Raw genomic sequence first — 2,269 nt, 5'->3', positions numbered from 1 at the left:
TGCAGGGTAACTCCTGTTGCGTGAGGAAATCTTAGGAAATAAGGAATGAGGAGATATTTTGGGTATAAAATTATGTAATTGGTATCCTTGTGGATTTGGGATACTTGTTTCCTAGTTTGTAGGAGATTGTATAAGTTTATATATTCCTCTATGTGAGAAGAAAAAAAGTGAGAAAAATATTCATCTAAAACCTAGAATTTAACTTGGTACCAGAGCAGGTTTCGACCTGTCTCGTCTCGGAAAAAACCCTAGCCGCCAAAACTCTGATGTTCATCAAATTTTGAACCCAGAAACCAAAGCACCGTAGCCTTTGGAATCAACAAAGCTACAGAAAAAAAAAACAAATATACATAACCTGCACATCTGTCCGTGCAATGGCAGACATCAAAACTGGAGATATAATTCCCATGCAAACCATATCGGTCCAAGGTGAGTCATCCAACGTCAACTCCATTCCGTTTGGGTATCGATTGAGCGACTCGAACTTCAAGGTTTGGTCGAAGATGATGGAGGTTCATGCTTCAAGTCTTGGTAAGCAAGGGTATCTAACGGGAAAAATCCCGGCAGTAGATGAAGATGATCCAGGATATGTGAAGTGGTCAACGGAAGATGCTATTGTGCGTGGGTGGTTGCTCAAAACCATGGAACCCCACCTGCTTGGCCTTTTTATAGACTTGCCCACGGCTAAAGATATCTGGGAGAGTGTCACCCAGATGTTTTATGATGGTTCTGATGAGTCCCAATACTATGAACTCCGGTGCAAAGCTACAAGGACAAGACAGGATGGTCGTCCAATTAATTTGTACTTCACTGAATTAAAGAGTGTGTGGCAGGACCTTGACAAACGACGTCCTCTCCGTATGGTGTGTGGAGTAGATTTGAAAACTCGTAAAGAAGAACTCGCAAAAGATAGGGTGTATGATTTTCTTGTGGGATTAGATAGTGTGTTTGACCAAGTTCGGAGTGAGATTCTAAGGATAAAACCTATCCCCGAAATCGAAGAATGCTTCAATTTGGTACGATGTGAATCCCAAAGGCAGGTCACTATGATGGGAACAAAGACTACAATGACAGCACCTCCTATGGCTATGGCAACTAAGGCACCTGGGTCGCGTCCACCATCTAATGGAAGTTCTCGGTCATTCCGAACCCATGAGGATATTGATAAAGACAAACTCCATTGCAATCATTGTAATGGAACAAGACACACTGAAGAGACCTGTTTTGAAATTCATGGGTACCCAGAATGGTACTGGGAAAGGAAGAATGAGCTAAAGGCACGGGGGAACAAACGGGCTGGACAGGCCCGTATGGCAGCCACTGGATCAGGAGTCGCATCTAATGCAGCAGGGAGCCAAGCTGGGTCCAAAGCCCAACAAGAGAAATCTGATGCGAGCAGGGGGATAGCTGCTGTTGCACCGAGTCAACTAAGGCCCAGCCCGTTAAGTCCAATAGCGGCAGCCCAGTTTGCGGTGCCAATTTCAGAGGCAGCTTCCAAGGAGACAGAAACGGGCCCACTTCTATCCTTAATCAATCAAATTTCAATGGGTGACAACTCAGAAGATTCAGGTAAAATCGGTACTGTTTTAATAACATCCACCAAAAGAGATACTGGTTGGATAATTGACTCTGGAGCTACAGACCATATGACTTACGATGCATCATTATTTTATCACATGACTTCACCATCTAAAGAAGATGTCATTACAGCCAACGGTGATGTTGCTCCTATAACGGGAGCGGGTTCTATTTCCCTTACTCCATCTTTGTCTATTCACAATACACTACTTGTTCCAACATTATCTAATCATCTACTTTCTGTTGGTCAAGTTACTGAGCAATTAGATTGTGTTGTGTTAATGTTTCCTACATTTTGCCTACTTCAGGATATCCAGACTCGGGCGATAATTGGGCGTGATACTAAGAGGAGAGGGTTGTATTATGTGGATGATGTATCGGCAAGTCACGTAAATCAAGTGTGCAGTGGTCATCTGAACAAGAATAAGACAATTTGGTTATGGCATCGTCGATTAGGGCATGCATCTTTTGGTTATTTGAAAAAATTGCTACCGTCTTTATTTCATGGCATTCCAGACTCTAATTTTCAGTGTAATGATTGCATTCTTGCAAAAAGTCATCGTACTTCTTATCATTCGAGTTTCAATAAAAGAACAATTCCTTTTGAGTTAGTTCATTCTGATGTGTGGGGGCCTTCTCCAGTAGCCACTAATCATGGGGTTCGTTGGTTTGTTATCTTTGTGGATGACTG

At 42.6% G+C, this 2,269-nt stretch overlaps 1 protein-coding gene across 1 annotated transcript; it reads left to right on the top strand.

Annotated features, from left to right (window-relative positions):
- The first annotated feature begins 374 nt into the window (after positions 1-374).
- LOC139198297 (uncharacterized) lies at positions 375-1,918 on the top strand. Its single transcript, XM_070826788.1, has 2 exons — positions 375-1,743; positions 1,887-1,918. The coding sequence occupies exons 1-2, from the start codon at positions 375-377 to the stop codon at positions 1,916-1,918; spliced, it is 1,401 nt and encodes a 466-aa protein (XP_070682889.1).
- The last annotated feature ends 351 nt before the right edge of the window (positions 1,919-2,269 follow it).

This window comes from Malus domestica, chromosome 08 (assembly GCF_042453785.1).
Source record: "Malus domestica chromosome 08, GDT2T_hap1".
NCBI classification, from domain to species: Eukaryota; Viridiplantae; Streptophyta; class Magnoliopsida; order Rosales; family Rosaceae; genus Malus; species Malus domestica.
Note: the sequence above shows the minus strand (reverse complement) of the source record. Positions and strands in the feature narration are given on the sequence as shown.